General features: G+C 47.4%; 1 protein-coding gene across 6 annotated transcripts in view; it reads right to left on the bottom strand.

Moving 5' to 3' along the window:
- Nucleotides 1-14,813, bottom strand: part of TMEM94 (transmembrane protein 94) — a 51,787-nt gene that overhangs the window by 5,254 nt on the left and 31,720 nt on the right. For 5 of the 6 annotated variants that reach the window (XM_084492039.1, XM_084492040.1, XM_084492042.1 and 2 more), the window contains 16 exons: nt 14,384-14,699; nt 13,462-13,635; nt 10,654-10,756; nt 9,309-9,526; nt 7,919-8,100; nt 7,580-7,718; nt 6,844-6,959; nt 5,963-6,062; nt 4,445-4,553; nt 3,727-3,916; nt 3,108-3,185; nt 2,655-2,740; nt 2,013-2,094; nt 1,548-1,702; nt 1,093-1,187; nt 132-225 (listed from right to left, as the gene is read on the bottom strand). In XM_084492039.1, the coding sequence (XP_084348165.1) occupies nt 132-225; nt 1,093-1,187; nt 1,548-1,702; nt 2,013-2,094; nt 2,655-2,740; nt 3,108-3,185; nt 3,727-3,916; nt 4,445-4,553; nt 5,963-6,062; nt 6,844-6,959; nt 7,580-7,718; nt 7,919-8,100; nt 9,309-9,526; nt 10,654-10,756; nt 13,462-13,635; nt 14,384-14,699 (2,237 nt within the window). The remainder of the gene's footprint in view (nt 1-131; nt 226-1,092; nt 1,188-1,547; nt 1,703-2,012; nt 2,095-2,654; nt 2,741-3,107; nt 3,186-3,726; nt 3,917-4,444; nt 4,554-5,962; nt 6,063-6,843; nt 6,960-7,579; nt 7,719-7,918; nt 8,101-9,308; nt 9,527-10,653; nt 10,757-13,461; nt 13,636-14,383; nt 14,700-14,813) is intronic. The other variant, XM_084492038.1, reaches the window with a different exon arrangement.

Genomic DNA, 14,813 nt, shown 5'->3' with positions numbered 1-14,813 from the left:
AGGGATGCTTCACTGGGAGGGAACAGAGCAGAACCCTTGCCATGTATTAGGAATTTCCTCAGCACCACCAAACTGGTGCTGGAGGACCTGGAGCCCTCCTCCCCTCCACATCAGGGCCTGGGGATACTCACACGACAGCCACAGTGAGCGTCCACCACCGGTTGGAGAGGGGGCTCTTCTTCCACAGTGGCTTGGTGCGATGGACGTGGGTGATGGATATGAAAACTGCAGGTACAGAGGGAGCAGGGGTTACTGAGCATCACACACAGATACATCACTTTACAATACACACCCGCAGCTATTGCCCCAAAGGAATATGAGGTTCATGTTCCTGAAACCAAACCTTCATTCCAAGTCCTTCCAGACCACACTCCCCACAGCAAATCCAAATCCCCAGATATGCAAAAGGGGCTGTGGTAGCAGTACTGCACAGCGTTACTGCAGGCACACCAGGGTTTGTTCTCAGCCTGCTGTGCTTAAATAACGCACACTACCCCTCATCACAACAGCTGCCCCTCAGATCAGGAGGCGTACCTATTGACCCGGACACCCTACACATCTCAACGTGCAATGTTCTGGGCACCAAGGCATGCCACCACTTGGCATGGTGGAAGGGGAGCAGAGGCCCCTTAGGGTTCCACGAGAACAGCTGGAGCTGCTCTGCTCAGCAACCGTGCACTGGCTCCCCTCCCCTCCAGAGGGGATAAAAAGCCTTCCAGCTGGAGGGGTGCTTCCCAACACGGCAGCAGGAGCGGAGGAACTTTTAAGGCAAGGAACTTTTCTGTAGAACTGCAGGCTACTGCCAGTTGGTTTGCAAGAAGGCAAAAGTGGAGGCTGCCCTTGTGCTGAGACTGGAAGGGACCCAGCGCTTTGCCAGGCAGGTAAGAGAGAAATTCAGCTCCGAAGGTGCTGTTTTTACTTTGTTAGGGCAATGTATAGTAAGGCGAGGGGCTTTATGTCAAAAGCCCAACAGAATCCCCGCTTCTAATGAAGTTTGTGCCCTCTGGCATGATGAGGGGCACAGAAGGAAACAGGATGCAAGTTTTCCCCCAGAGTTGGGGGGTGGGTGCTGAGTGCTGCAAGCAGACTCACCTGTGTGTAAAACAATCAGGCCAGCTGTGAGCTTCTGGGCTACAAGAAGAGCATTGGAAAATGTCCCAAACCAGTCAGGAGCATGAGGAGCATCACTAGTAAATGAGAGGACATGGGGAAGAAATCAGGAACAGTAAGGACTCGCTGTCTGACCCATTTCCACCAGAGCCCTGCCTCTCTCTGATAGCTGAGCAAACCAGATATGAGCTTGGAGCCTTTTCTCAGTAGCAAAGTGGGCTGTCCTGGTGCCAGGAGGTGACTGAGCAAGGCCAGGCTTTGCCCCAGAGGTGCAATCCTCCAGGCTAGGGAGAGCGCCCAGCCTTCTGCACAGCCCCTACAGCCAGCTCAGCTCATGTGAGAGCTTGAAGCTTGTTTGAGGGGCTCAGCTCCACCTGGGAGCAGCAGGAGCAAGAGGCACCACAGGGTGTTGGCTTGTGCCAGGCTCGGTTCCTCACCTGTGCAGCATGATGGAGGAGCAGGCTGTGAGATTGTGGCTGGTAGTGTTCACCTCCTTGCAGGACTCGTGCAGCGTGAACCCGAAGCAGATGAGGCACGAACAGATGGTCAGGCTGAATTTCAGCAGGAAGCAGAAGAGGAAGTAGTGCTGGGTCTGTGGGTAAGGGAGAGGCAGGAGAGTGACACGGGCACGTCACCGGCCCAACCTCCCCGCCGTGAACCATCGGAGGCTGCAGTACAGATTTGGGATGTTGCCCTGTGGACCCGTCCTGCAGGCATAGTGGTACTAAGGGATTCCCTTCGTGACCATGATGAGATTTGGCTAGGGTGGCTCGTGCCACGGATCAGAGTTTCCCATGGGAGCTGGGAAGCCATCTTAGCACAAGGCCTCAGCTATGCATCAACATAGGAACAAAGTAGAAGAGAAGAAAGGATGAACAATTCTTATCAGATGGGCTACCTACCTTCTTAGGAATGGAAGTCAAATTTTTCCCTGTTGCCATGGTCATGATGGAGCTGTGGGGAGGCTTGCCCAGGAGTGAGATGCTGGAGAAAGGGAAGTTAGTATTTACCAACATGTTCAGGCACCACATCTGCTTTCTGGGCTAACATTTGAAGCCAAAGAACCTCCTCTGAGTGGAGCACTGGCACTTGTCTGACCACTGCTTGAGCTGCACTTGTATCCCACTCCCTGAAGCGTGTGCTGTGCAAGTGCTCATGCATGGCAAGTGTAGCCAGGGAGAGATAACTTCCAACTGTGTGAGGGGGAAAATCTACCTATGGTATATATCGACCTCTGCCTGCCACCCTGTGCTCTCCATCACACCCCAGCCAGTGCAACAGTGTCAAAATCAGAAAATGATTCTCAGCTGGAGGCTCAAACAAGATAATAGCAGCTCTCAGACAGCAGGCAGGGCTAACAGCACTACACAAATGATCCTATCTGTTTCCAAGCACCTTGTCAAAGCAGATGCTTAAAATAACCCTTGCAGCCTCCTTAGCATGCTGTGAGCGGTGTCAGTTTCCTTCTACCATGGCCCTGGTGAGGCTGAGGGACAGGTCTGTGTATCCTGTGGGCAGGAGATCCCACCCTGCCTCATACTCACCTGAGCAGTGGGTAGCAGAAACAGGAGAGCCACACGATGTCTGTGGTACTGAGGATGGGGGGCAGCTGTACCAGGCAGGAGAGGAACTGGATGGGAACAATCCAGAGTGAAGAGCATGAGCAGTGCGGGATGGTCCTGGTACCCCAGCTGCCACCATCCTGCCCCCCAAACACTGGGGTGAGCTGGTAACGAGGCTGCTGCTGCACAGCCCCTCCACCTGTTTCGGGGTGCTGGGGCAGGGATGCTTTTCTCCAGGGAAAAAGGGATCAGAGAAACCTCTGCAGGAGGGTGAGGGAGAAGGGACAATGTAGGCTGGGATCTCAGTTTCTAACTTTTCCCAAATGTGCTGTGTAAACCTGACTGAAGGCTGCTGCCCCACTGCAGCCACCCATTATCCTTGTTAGCACTCCTGTCCTGTGACCTAAATGCTGTCCACAGCCAGGCTGGACTCACCTGAATGACAACCAAGGTCAGCTGGCACTGCAGCAAGAAGAGGAAACACTTGCGGATCCCATATGTTGCGTGCCGTGCCTGGAAGGAAGCACAAACCCTCAGAGCCCTCACTGATGGGAGCAGTTATCAGCCAAGAGCAATTATTGGCAGGCAGGGGCAGAACACGTGGCCTGTGGGGGAAGTGGGAGGGGAGAGCATCTGGACATGGTGTAAGCAAAAGGGGAAGGTCTCCTGCTTAGATACAGGGATGATAGAAGGGCAGAATTTAACCAAGGGGTAAGTTAGTTTAAACCCCCTGGATCTTCTGGGGTAACGCTTCTCTAGTACTGATATTTTCCAGGTAGGGATCTCTGAGTTTCTACTTAATCCAGTTGAATGATATTTGTGCCCTGGTGCAACAAGGTACCGTTCCCAACATCCCCTACACCTTGGACTGCTAGGAGCAGGCAGGAAGAGCATCTCTTGTGTTTCCTGAACGAAGGACAGGAGACCCAAGCAAAGCTGCTGTGGGCAGCTCAATGAGAATGCTCACGTGGGCTCCTGGCTGTGCTCCTCATGAGCTGCAGGCAGTGGGGTGTAGGCAAGAGACAGAACTAGAAGGGGGGTGTGCCTGGCTCACCTGCTCTATAAGCCTGATGATGCTGGTACTCTCTTCTTGGCGGAAGGACATGGAGCAAGGCAGGCTGTTGAGCTGCCCTGAAAGCTGCAGGGGGGTGAGCTCATCAGAGGCCTGAGTCATGGTGGTGCTGGTGGCGTAGCCAAAGGTCTCCCAGGAGCAGCGGGATGGGTAGAGAGGGTCCAGTGCTATACTGCATGGACAACATAGGAGTGTTAAGGAAAGACCTCATCCTGGAGGAGAAGCCATACTCCGCTGCAATCCAGCCTGTAAAGTCATGCAGTGCCATCTCTGTCTGCCTCGCTGGTAGAGAGGTTCTGAGCTGGGATGTGAATTTAGGATCAATCTCCCCTAGATGTCATTTCCAGATAAATACTGAACATATTTGGGTGTGTGGCTCTAGGTGCACAAATCGGTTGATCCAGCAGGGAGCTGCCATTATTTTGCCCAAACAAGAAGCATCTGCAATTCCAGTTGGTGCACAATACTTCAGCATATAAGAGTAACAGCTTCCTTTCAAAGATGTAGAGAAACCTGTGTGGCAAGGGATCTAGGTGGTCACTCCACGAAAAAAAAATCCCATCCAACACCATCCAAACGTCCCTTACACACCCAACTAATGATAACACAAACTGCGAGCATCCCCCTGCACAGTCACCAAGCCTGCTGTGTCCCATGGCTGGGCACACCAAGGCAGCTGGAAGACTGGGTCCTGCCCCACCTGATATCACTCTGCAGGAAGAGGCAGCTGTTCCGCAGGTTGGCAGAGCTCCCCAGGCAGCAAGTCACCTCCCCGTATTCCTGCATGATCTTGATCATCTCACACATGGCTGCAAGGGGACAGAAGGAGAAGCACAGTGCGTTATCTCTCTGCTCGCAGGCTTTGTGTATGCTTTCCAGTCTGGATAGCAAGCAGTCGTCTTTTAAAATGACCCCAGTCAGTATTTCTCAGATGTGTGTAGTCAGACCCAAAGTCAGAGGGCACAATCAGATTGCTAATTAATTGCAGTCCAAGCACCCGATGTACCTGCCTTCTGCAGGAGCTGAGCTGTGATCCCCAGAAGTGTGACCCAGAGATCTGCACCTCTACCATGTCTCTTTCAGACCAGAGCTCTGGGTGTGTAACACAGATGGCTTCAGCATCAAAGGGTCTTGTTAGAAAACCGTAGAAATTAAACTTAGTTGAATAACTCAAATTTGAAAAAAATACACTTTCTAGTTCAGCACTTTGCTGCTGTTCCAAGTCTGAAGGAACAAAGGAAATAAAACAAAGTACTCCAAAAGCAGTGCTACACTTAGTCCTGTTCAGAGCCAGCCCCTGTTCCTCCACTCCCAGCCTGACCTCTACCCCTCATCAATCTTTTTATTAACATCCTCCTGAGGACTCTAAATCAAAGCTGTTGTTTGATCCAATTTTTCTTCTGTAGCTCTGTGCACAGCACTCTGTGGATATACATGAGTTCTCTAGAATAGTCTAGGTGCACAAAAAAAAAAAAACACCCTCTGCAGATTCCTGTGTAAACAATTTATCCAAGTGACTGGTGTACCCAGATCTGCAGCACAGCAAGGGGTTGGATGGAGTGGGGAAGTGCCACCTCTGTCAACCAAAGGAAATTTACTGGGCACTGAATTCCCAGGCAGACTGGTTTGTAGCTGGTTCTCACTGGCACTCCTGTAAGCTGTGCCCACAGGTGCCTAAAATGCCAAATCGATTCTTAGCACTTTTACTGGAGGCTGGACAGGTATTAGCCAGCTAAGCACTCAGCCCCTTTAGCTAAAATAGCATTTCTCAGAAAGAAATTTTGTCATTTTTGCTCTCTGCAATCAAAAGCTCTGCACAGCAGCAGAAGGTGCTAACAGCAACTGCCAGAGAAAAATACTTCTGGGAAGTGACTTCTGAGTTATATAATAAGGAAGCGAGGCTTGCAAGCAGAGATCAAAGTCTCCTGGCACACTGATAACACTTAATAACAGGCATTGTGGATGTTTGCTTTTGTCTCTTATGAATGCAAATTGAAAATGGAGTGGCTCTCAGCCCAATTCTGTAGCTAAGGAACAGTTGTACTGAAGTAAAGATTGCCTCCCCGCAGGTAGCAATAGAGGGCCGTTACTACCAAAATGCCCGTCTGCATTTCTGGACTTTTCCCTTTCCCTTGACCCATGTCCACACCCAGATGAGCCAGAGCACGGGGATGGGGAATGTATCCATGAGGACAGACCCAGGTGTTGTGCTACTTACTTTCTGGGGTGCAGTCTGTGAAGAGGGGCACCAGCAAAGGCACGTTGTCTATGTTTTGCAGGTGGGGTCTCACTTGGTGGATCCCTCGTGGAAGTTTGGCCTGAAAAAAAAAGACAAAGAGGAGACTAAGCAGGAGTGTGTGTGAGGGAGGCAGTTAGCAAGGAACTGCTCAAATTAGAATTCCCAGACTGCAACTTCAAGATCAGATATAAATTGATGCCCCTGCAGACAAAACCTGGCTTTCCCAAGCTGTTTTAAGAAGTCTTCTACTAAAGTTCTTCACTGCCATGGCAGGCTGGCTGTGCTCTCCCTCTGGGTTTGTAAGATCAGCATCATAAAACTGCTCAGGGATTTCTGAGGAACTTTTACCTGTGTGGAGAAACTAGTTGGAGAATACGAGTTGTTTCCCACCACCTATCCATTGTTTCAATTGCAGCTGTAACATGCAGCAAAGGAATGTTTTTGCCTTCCTAAACACAGGCCTAATAGATTTATTTTTTTTTTTTAATTTGTCTCTCTCTGATATTTCTGTATTCTCTGCTGAGAATGTCTGAGTTCTGTGAGGCAGGAAGAGCATGTCCCACACCCTGACTGCTGGTCAGCACCTAATACTGCTCATGGGTGGGGAAGAAAGTTTCTTCTGTCTGCGTGGAATGTGGGGATGTTCCCCGTTCCTGCCCAGCACATGGGAAGGGGACCCAGATGGACTGAGATGAGCTTCTCAAGGCTACTGTGAAGCTGCAAGTGGGAGGAGAAAGATCAGGATGTGAACCAGTCACGAACCAGTCAATCAATTTTCTTGAAAAATGAATTCCCTCTGAGATGCTGTCACACTGTTGACTTGACAACAACACAAAGTGTGTAAGGAAAGGGGACCTCACCCTGTTACAGTCCTCCAGGAAGCTGGGGATATCGCTGTCTGTTGGCTGAAAGCTGATGAGATCTGAGTGCCCTTCCTCTTCCATCAGTAGGAGCCCCTCCACATCATCTCGAGAAACTGGAGCACAGAGAAACACCACAAATAATAAGCACAAACTGGCCTCTGACACTCCTGTGCCACCCACATGGTACATTCACGTGGCACTGCAGAAGCCAGGAAGCGTGAAGCCTGATTTTTCTAGGTTAGCAAAGCTTAGATCCTCCTCAGTCATCTAAAATGCAATATTTTTAGATGACTAATCTGCTCAGAGGTAGATATGTAAGCATAGTCTCTGCTTTGAGGCACAATCATTTATCTGTTCTGTTCTTTTTCTAGGGGAAGGAGAGATGAAATCCCACTTAAAGAGAAGAGCAATGCACAGGTAAGAGACTGACCCTCAGTGGCTTGACCAGGGCCTCAGCAAGAACCAAAAGTGATAACAAGCAGTTGTAAAATCATGGCAGCTGGTGCACAGAAGGATGTTTGTTTCCAACAACTGCAGTACTGACTGGGTAGGAATGCTGTAAATGTAAGGCTCTCTCACTCACACATACACACACCTCAGGCCCATCCAGCTTTGTGCTCAAAGCTCTGTAGGATCAGGTATCTGGTGAGGACACAGGACCCTATGAACGGGTTTAAAAGAACCATCCGGGCAACACGTGGCATTCAAAGTGGTTTAGGCGCAGTTCTCTCACCCTGATGTAGGTCATCGTGCAGGGAGCCAGCATGGCTGGGGCTAGAGGGAGGGATCTCTGAGCCAGGCACGTCACCATTGGGCGTTAAGGATATGTGACAATTCCAGCCAGTCTCAAGACCCATCTTCTCAGCAAACACCTACAGGAGAGCAGACAAAAGAGCTGAGTGTAGCTATCCAGGCCAGAGTATTGCAGACAATGTCGTATCAGAGTGTAGGTACCTACTGGACCCACTAGGCTAGCTGAATCAGATTAACCTTAGATGGCACTGGAGCTAAACTCTCCAGACAGACAAGGCAGGGGCATGCAAGTTCAGGGAGTTCAGCAAAGACAGCTTACCTTGCTTTTGAGCTCATCTTCCAGGGAGAAGTAGACAAAACGAATGCAGGCATTGACCAATCCATCAATGAGGCGGACAATGTCAAGACGGGCCTGATACTGAGATGAGACCATTCCCATGAAGATCTGTCCGCTCAGAGCCTGGATACAGTCCTCCTTCTCCATCACTTCCCCAATCCCTTCTTCAGGCATGCAAACAACACGCAATCACAGAGACAAGTGGCCACATGTGCATCAGACAACAGTACCCACGGTGGGAGAGTCCACCATGGTAATACCCAGGGACGCAGTGCCCAGGCACACAGAAACATGCAGGTACACACATACAGAAGGAAAATTGAAGACATCCATTTGTCCCAGCATACCCAGTCACAGAGGCAGTTTCAGAACATCCCCGCACATGTGACCAAGTGTACAAGTACGAAATAGACAGCATGGAAAGGAAAAAGACAAAACAGAAGACAGGGATCAGTCACAAAGAACTGGGGCAGAAAGGTAGAGGATGTGTGCAGCATAATGTTCACATGTGCTTTTTAAACACCTCATACTGTGCTTAAACATGATGAGTCTGGCTGAGGCAGAGAGGCATCTGAGTATGAGGGGCTGATGCAGGGAACTGTTCCCTCCAGAGCCATTGCAGGCACTCCCAAAGAGCCTGCGAATGCTCTTTGTCAGATTTCCTTCACCATCACCACATCAGCCTGTGGTGAATGGGAGCTTAATACAACATGAGGGGCAAAATAATGAAATACTTCCCACAGTTGCAAAGTTTGCCACAGGCGAGACTGAAAAGGGTTCTGAAAACAGTCACCACTGCCTCAAAGCTGTTGGAAACCCTATTACTTACATTTTATAGTATGGGAGACCAAGGCAGAAAGAGATTAACGCTGGTCTTACAAGAGTCTCCTGAAGTTATGCAATGGTATGTGCTTATTTCTCAGTTTCCATTGCTGTTCTGGAGATGTACAATCTACATCTACTGGGAATCATATCCTTCAGCACAGCAACCAAATCTATCAAGGGAGAGTAGTCACATACCATCATACATCTAGTTCCTTTGAAGAAAACACAGCATATGTGATTTCCAAAAACTTAGTCAAATAACAAAGTGTCGAAATACTCAGAACTCTTGACTCTCAGTTGCCTGCTTTAAGAAACAGACTTCCCACAAGTAGAAGAACTCTGCAAGCTTCAATAGCTACGCTAGAAACATACTTACCAGCTGCTAAATCATTACTTCCTCTGGAAAAGCATCTACTTTAGAAACCCTTAGCTCTCGGTTTGCATCTGCTGCTCTGAATGGAAGTGTTTTTATACTTCTGGACTGATCAGAAAGAAAGCACCTGGCCTAGTAGCAGACTTTATTACATGCAGAACAGAACATACATACCATCAGAGCTCCAACTATTCCTCCGACTGCTCTGTTTGATGGGGGTTGTTCCAGGGAGATCACAGCATGTGAAGATGGCACTCTGCCCAGGGACCTGCACCAGCTCTATGCACTTGCCGTTGAGCTGGGAGGACAAGGCACAATGCATTGGCTTGTATGCAAAGGCAGAACAATATCCTGAGAGGCAGGCTCGCTGGTAGAAATCTAACACCTTCTTCCTATGTGGAAGAGACAAAGACCAAAGTTAGCAGAAATGGGCTGTGTTTCTGACTGTACCAGCTATAGTTCAGTGTAGAAGTCACCAACTGGGTAGGTGGAAAAATGTATTCTGTGAGGAGCAGGGCAGTGTTCCAACAGGGGCGGTGATGAACATTGCTGGTTGTTCATCAGACAGATGAGTATGAACACAGTACTCTGAATGCTCTTATTGACGTCCTCTATGATTGCCAGATGAGTCTAAGGAAGTTCACTGCATGGCAGCAGAAATTGAATTAATCTGAGGGAGGTTATCTGTAGTGAGACAGACACCATGGAAGGAAATGACAACATGATGATAGTAACTATGGCAGAGATAGTTACAGCAACGGACTCTTCTCCTATCCCCTTTCAAAGTTTTGGTCCCAGGAGCTGTATTTCAAGTCCACACTCAGTCAATATTCAGTCACTAGAATAGTGTGAAGTTCCTTCTCTCTGTTGAGCTCACAAAAGTAACAAACTATACATGGGATTTTTCATTCGGTTCCAAGATGATAAATACTCCAAAAAGTTCTAGTGGGAGTTTTCTTACACCTGAGGATTAGCAGACTTGGAAGAACAACTCGCTGATATTTAGTGAAACTAAATATGACTGGTTTGTCTGTTCTGCTACAAAGAACAGAAATTTAGCCTATAGATAAATGTGCAACAGACGCTGTCAGATGCTGGACAGCTACAACAGGCCTAAATGGGTGTGATGTGTTGTGGAGGACTGGTTTAAAGGTGTCAACGGTAGGCAGAATTGATCACTTTGCATTTCATGTAAGATATTTCTTGAATAAGAAAACAATTCCCTGCCACCATCAAATGCTCCGATTATAATCCATTGTCCTGCTACATGGTACAGTCAGGCTCCACTTATAAGAGGCTAATATGTTAACAGATACGGTACAGATTACTTCTTGACATCTAATCTCTTGCACTGCTATGATTATAATAATTATAAGCAGAGACAGCTTATGTTCATAACCTACTTCAAGCTTCTATTAAATAGCATAAGCACCAGTAAAGGGAATTTTAATAGAGTGGCCACGTTCCCTCTGCAATTTTGCAGCAGTTCCTGAACACACCAAATGACAAAGCTGCCCACCTGTCAGAGCCAGAGAGGGGGTAGATATCGGTACCATCCCAAAAGTCTGTGCAGGCCTCAAGGATGATGTCAGCTGTCCCATGAGAAAACATCTGTTCAGTGCCTGAAATATGGAAGAACATGGTATGGAATATGGAATGAGTCAGCATCACCCATACAGGATCCCAGGCAAGAGTTCTCATAACAACTGCTCCTTTATTTGTCAAAACAGTGCTCCCACCAACTGCCTTGATCCACTCCAGGTACGCACATTCCTCTGTTGAAAGTCTTCAGTCCCTGTCAAGAAATTATTCAAGACTGGATGTCTTGAATGTATGTGTTCAGCTGCTATTTGTGTCCAACTGGGAATTCAAACAAGGCTGTGATAAAATGTGACCCAGGTAGTCAGCTCCTATTCTTTTCTTATGTTGTGTTAATCCCAGTCCTACAGAAGGTGGGGAAAAACCTTGCTCCTGCATCCAATGGAAGAAGAAAATATATTCTTGTGTGCTTGTTCTCATGAGAGTATCAACACCGGTGATGAGTCTATGGGGTCAAAGTCTGCCTGAAATGGAAAGCGCTGGGCCAGTAGTGAATCTAAAGGGTAACAGCCATTCCTGAATAGCTTCTTTTCAAGTAGAGAAGATAATTTAACAGCGTGACTGGCAGCATTAGGTAGCAGCCTTTTCCACAAAGGGTCCTGAAAGTGAGTTAAATCAGGATGGGTCAAAAGTTCAGCAAAGCATACTAAAAAACAACTCACGTTGTGATCAGGGAAGAACTGAAAATCAACAGATCTCACAGTTTGTACTATTTTTTCCTTACACTACTTTACTTTTTAATGCAGTCTGAAAATCGTTCGTTCCCTCTTGTAGGTTGAGGTGTTAAGTGTTTCTTGAAGGTGTGTGATGCTACTTGTCTGATGCAGGTCCCAGGCACAGGACACAAAGTGTGTCAGGCTGTCTCCCCTCTACCCTTCCTGTTCCCTTTCATTTGCACTGATACATTAACATTGCGCGCACGTAGACTTCACTGTCTAGGTTCCCTCCTCCAGCTGCTCTGTGACTTTGCCCCCAACAGCTTCAAAGCTGATCTAATGAAAAAAACATCACTGCCAAGAAAAATGAGCCCCAAGGCCTCTTGGAGGCATTGTTGCTGACTGCAAATGCTCACACTAGCTGGTAAAATCAAGAGCCAAGAATATCCACTCGCACAAATCAGGCAGGGACCTTCAGGAACACCAGAGGATTTTCCAAAACACAGCAGCTCTCTGCTTTCTGCTATAAATAGTCATCGCACGCCAAGTTTATCAGCATAACAAACCTCCAAGACAAATAGGAGCTGTGTGTGAAAGACTGAGCCTGTTTCAGGGACACAAAGGAGTACTTGTGTGGGGCTCTGGTTAATTTTATTGTATAAACACCTAATCCTTCCCACCTTGGTCCTGCAGTCAGATAGTCCTTGTTGGGAAAGAGAAAACAAAACATGTTCATTGATTCATGCAATATTTATGGCCTGGACACGGAGCAAGAACTTGCAGATGACCACACACGTGCACATACCTACATTTCTGCCTGACAGCAACTGCAATCCGTTTCCTATAGGATTCCCCTTCAGCATCAACAGTGTCCCACATAACAGTCCCTCTAAGGGGTAAGTGACAGTATGCTCCATAGCATGGAGGGAGCTCGTTCAGCTGTTGTTGCCAGCAAAGTGAGCTCAGCCTCTTCCCTCCCTAAATCACGAACTTAAAGGCCAGAATTTCTTCTCAAGGGAGAGAGCTCATGAACAGACAGGGAGGACAAGTATCCATTTATGACTGCTGGAACTCGTTAGGAAGAACCAAGCCTCTAGAGATGAGCCAATGAGACAGAACAAAAAAAATATATATATCTAAGAATGAAGCTGCAGCAAGGGTAGACAGAGACAGTACCAAGCCATTTTACTCCACCAAGGACGCTGGTGAGCCCCTCATTTCCATGTGGTTACTATGGTTTTGGGATGAATGCTGCCAGATGGTGAGGCACGTACTTCAACAAAATAGTAAGGAAACATGCAGATAAGCTACCTCCTATTTCTGCTACAGCTGTAGAATTTATGTATCTCCCTTTGACTTCAGCATGTCATGGGAGTGGGTGGATTCAAAGATTTATTCACAAATACTGAATCAGGAGAGGTTAGGTAGGATCATCTGTTCCGACTGTGCAAATACAGTATTTGATTTCACATAATAGCTGCATAATCCATTATTTCTGGTTGCACACATTTTAGAAAGTTTCAAGGGCCAAAACTCTCATGTGAGAGGTGTTCCAGTGGTTAAATAACCTCACTGGCAAAATTCCTCTTAGAATTTACTCTAGACAGAATAATCCAGGTCACACTCGTATTCGTCTGAGCTCCAGCCTCTGAACTAAACCGTTTAAAAATGAGGATAAGGAGTTGAAATGAGGCAACATTAAAGGTTTTTCAGCTACACTAAGAAAGAATTAGCATCAGAAAAATTCTTGCTCACAAAGGTAAGATAGCAGCAAATGGGGCAAATGAAAAAAGCTCCTCCTAAATTAAGACACAAATTTAAGAAGAAATAGGCAAGAGAAGCCGGTTTACTTGGTAAATTTGGGGCCAACATAGTAGTCATATTTCAGGTTCAATATTGAACATATGCCAACTCCAGAGAGCCAGGTTCAGTCGATTTAAGATATTAAGAAGCGACTAAGAGCCTTGACAGACAAGCTTTTAAATCTTGCTGAAGTGCTTTAAGATCTCACCATGCCCATCTGCACATCTCCCAACCCCTCTTTGGATGCCCAAAGAAAGAGGCAGCCTTACTGGTAGTGGTGTCCTTCACGAACAGGTTAATCATGTGGCTCAGCGGTGGTCTCCTCTTGGTAATTGATGAAAGCTTCCCCAGCATCGTCTCCTTAACCATCTCATCACTTGGCAAGCGGTACAAGGCCAAATAGTTCTCCTGCTTGAAAAGATCTTTAGCACCTGGTGTGAAACCTGAAACGTAAATGCAAGGAGGAGAAAAGTGAGACTGTAACCAAATCAAAAGAAAGGTCCTCTCCTCTTCTTTGCCATCCATCTTGCCTGCTCTCATTCTGACATTACCCCATAAACAGATAGGTAAGTTGTGCTCTCTGTGCATCTGCACCAAGATGGTTCAAGATCTGTATTGAAAAATATTCAAAAGGACTAGATGTTACTAGTAATTAGAGCTTCCATGCTTCTGGTTCATTGAAGAAAGGAACAGTGACACTGAAGAACAAGCATAGAAGTGAGTTCAAGAGCTTTCACATTTTAATTCTAGTGCTGCCTCTAACCTTTTACCTCTTCTATTCCTTGGTTTTCCCATCCATAAGAAAAGCTGAGGTACTACACATCATTTACACCCAATCTCCTGGTAAAGCATCCTGGTAAAGACAGGGCAGCCATCCATCCTTTAGTAGCTGTTCTTGTCTCCAGATAAGATTGTCAGACTTGAGCCAGAAGAACACCAAGTCTAGCCAGGGCTGGCTGGAAATATCTTTGATGACAATTTTTTCCTTTGATAGAATCTACAATGTCTGAACTTGCCAAAGCAGCCTCTTTAATAGACTCTTTTGGCAACCCAACAGGGGCAGAATCAGCTCTGTAATTCCACCTTCTCAGCAACAAGAAATTGGAAAATATTTCTCTTGTGCTTTCTAAGGATTAAGTGCCTATTGGCAGCTCTGATTTCTTTGCGTCCGTTCATCCAATTTCTCCTTACCTATTAGCCTGGCAAGCTCACAGAGGCCCCAGGGCACATGGACAGGCAGCACGGCGTTGTGAGTTTCCTGGAGGGCAATGTTGCAGAGGTGGTCGGAGAAGCGGCACAGACGCTCTGTCACACTGGCATTGCAGAGATTGAGCAGCACGTTCAGGCCCAGAGGCTTGAGGGAATTCAAGTGCATCTGCCAGTTGGAGTCATCAAACTGGATGCAGGAGGGGTTCTGCTGGTCCTGGGACAGGCTCAGCATCTCAAGGTGGTAGTCACACACAAAATCTTCAGCCTCACAAGCCAACACCTCAGTGTCACCGGCAACCTGGTCCAGCGGACAGGAAAATTGTGGTTGTTACAATGAATACAGCTTGAGTACAGAATCTTACAGGGAATTCCCCATTTAAATTCCCAAAAGAGGAGACTCTACAGGCTTGTC

Source organism: Aythya ferina (assembly GCF_964211825.1).
Source record: "Aythya ferina genome assembly, chromosome: 18".
Lineage (NCBI taxonomy): Eukaryota > Metazoa > Chordata > Aves > Anseriformes > Anatidae > Aythya > Aythya ferina.
The sequence above is the reverse complement of the archived record's forward strand: the minus strand, read 5'-3'. Positions and strand labels throughout refer to the sequence as shown.